The sequence below is a fragment of the Priapulus caudatus genome, unplaced genomic scaffold, assembly GCF_000485595.1.
Source record: "Priapulus caudatus unplaced genomic scaffold, Priapulus_caudatus-5.0.1 Scaffold847, whole genome shotgun sequence".
Classification (NCBI taxonomy): Eukaryota; Metazoa; Priapulida; class Priapulimorpha; order Priapulimorphida; family Priapulidae; genus Priapulus; species Priapulus caudatus.
This window is the reverse complement of record NW_014577908.1, coordinates 10,639-12,555: the sequence shown is the minus strand read 5'-3', so window position 1 is coordinate 12,555 and position 1,917 is coordinate 10,639. Positions and strand designations below refer to the sequence as shown.

Genomic DNA, 1,917 nt, shown 5'->3' with positions numbered 1-1,917 from the left:
CTCTCTCTCTCTCTCTCTCTCTCTCTCTCTCTCTCTCTCTCTCTCTCTCTCTCTCTCTCTCTCTCTCTCTCTCTCTCTCTCTCTCTCTCTCTCTCTCTCTCTAAGCTTTGCTACCCCGCCGTGCGCACCCGTTCACTTGTTTCTCGCTCTCGCAGGCCGACGACAGCAGCTCCACCGCGCGCGCAGCCGAAGTCACCAGCGCCGCCAGTGCCACCGCCGCGCTGCAGCGGTCCCGTCAAGGACGTCTACTTTATGAAGACTCACAAATGCGCCAGCAGCAGCCTCCAAAACATCTTCCTCCGCTACGGTCACTCTCGCAACCTCACCTTCGTCCTTCCAGTCGTCGGTTTCCACATGGGCTACCCTCAGCGCTTCTCCCCCTCTCTCATGATCCCGCACGCTAGCAACGACTACAATATCTTCTGCCACCACGCGCGCTGGGACGAGCTGCACGTGCGAGCGCTCATGCCTCGCGCCGCCTTCGTTTCCGTCGTTCGCCGCCCGGCGGCGCTGCTGGAGTCGATCTATTCGTTCATGCGATTCGAGCCGCGCTACGGTGTGAACGTCAGTGTGTTTCTGCAGGACCCCGCGAAGTACGCACGCGGGGACCGGTCGAGTGCTCTCCGGCCGCGAAACACGATGCTTTACGATTTCGGGATGGATTTCGAGGACAGCGAAAACGAGGATCTAGTCGATGCGAAGATCGCGCGGATCTTCGATCGCTTCGATCTGATCATGATAGTAGAGAGATTCGACGAGTCGCTCGTGCTGCTGCGCGACCTGCTATGCTGGTCGTGGGATGACGTCATCGTCGTCGCGCACAACGAGCGCATCGGCGGCGCTTCCAAGCTGTCGGCAGCCGACGCACGCAGAGCGGAAGCGTGGAGCTGGGCCGACGGGAAACTGTACGACGTCGCGGTGGCGACGTTCGACGAGAGAGTCCGTCGCTACGGCGCGGCGCGCATGCGTCGCGACGTCGCCAGACTGCGTCGGTACTCGACGCGCATGTACGCACGTTGCGTCGAGCGTCGCGTGACGACGGCCGCAGAAGATGTTCTGCCGTGGTCGAACAGCGTCGTCCGGTTCGTGCCGCGCAGCAACGCGAGCGCGTGCGTCGACCTGCTACTGCCCGAGCTGGTGCTAAGCACCGACGTGAAGCTGTCGCAGCTGTGCGGTGTGCGCGACAGCTCGTGGCGCGAGGTGTGTCGCAGCATAGAGAAGAACTTCATGCGCACGTTATGCTCGGTCTACCCGCTCTTTCGTCTGCCGTCGTGCGATCTTTCCCGCGCCGCGCTCGACCTCAGCAATCGTACAGATCTGCTCGCGAGCTATAGTCTATAGTCCTATAGTCGTGCTCAAGGGGTCGTTGTCGTAACAGGTACTACAGATATGTACCCGAGGTACATATATGTATACACAAAGTGTACCAGACTTGTACTACAGAAGTGTACCCTAAACCTAACACTATCCCTAACCCTAACCCTAACCCTAACTCTAACCCTAACCTTAACCCTACACATACCTCATATAAAAATATAAACATAATATTAAACAACCTAGAACTACCTCGGGTACATATCTGTAGTACCTGTTACGACAACGACCCTTCGTGCTATAGTCGTGGCCCTGCGGTCTATACTAGTTCAACCTATTTAATCTTAAGTGTACGTGTAAGTGTGGCGGCTCAAGCAAAAGCCGATAGTCACGTGACCTCTGGGGTGAGATTGAGATCGGACAGCACGATGTCACGTGATTACGTGTGGGGGGGGGTGATACGCGATTGGCCCCCAGCAGTGTCATGTGATGAGGTGCCGCGGTGTCACGTGATAGGCGTCTTGCAGTGAATGGAATGAAGGCTCTCTCTCTCTCTCTCTCTCTCGCGCGCGCGCGCTCTCTCTCTCTTTCGCTTTTTCGCTC

At 57.5% G+C, this 1,917-nt stretch overlaps 1 protein-coding gene across 1 annotated transcript in view; it reads left to right on the top strand.

The window, feature by feature from the left end:
- LOC106813941 (galactosylceramide sulfotransferase-like) overlaps positions 1-1,416 on the top strand; it is a 12,167-nt gene extending 10,751 nt beyond the window's left edge. The window contains exon 3 of the mRNA XM_014818187.1: positions 156-1,416. Coding sequence (XP_014673673.1) covers positions 156-1,341 — 1,186 coding nt within the window. The 3' untranslated portion in view covers positions 1,342-1,416. The remainder of the gene's footprint in view (positions 1-155) is intronic.
- Positions 1,417-1,917: the final 501 nt, after the last annotated feature.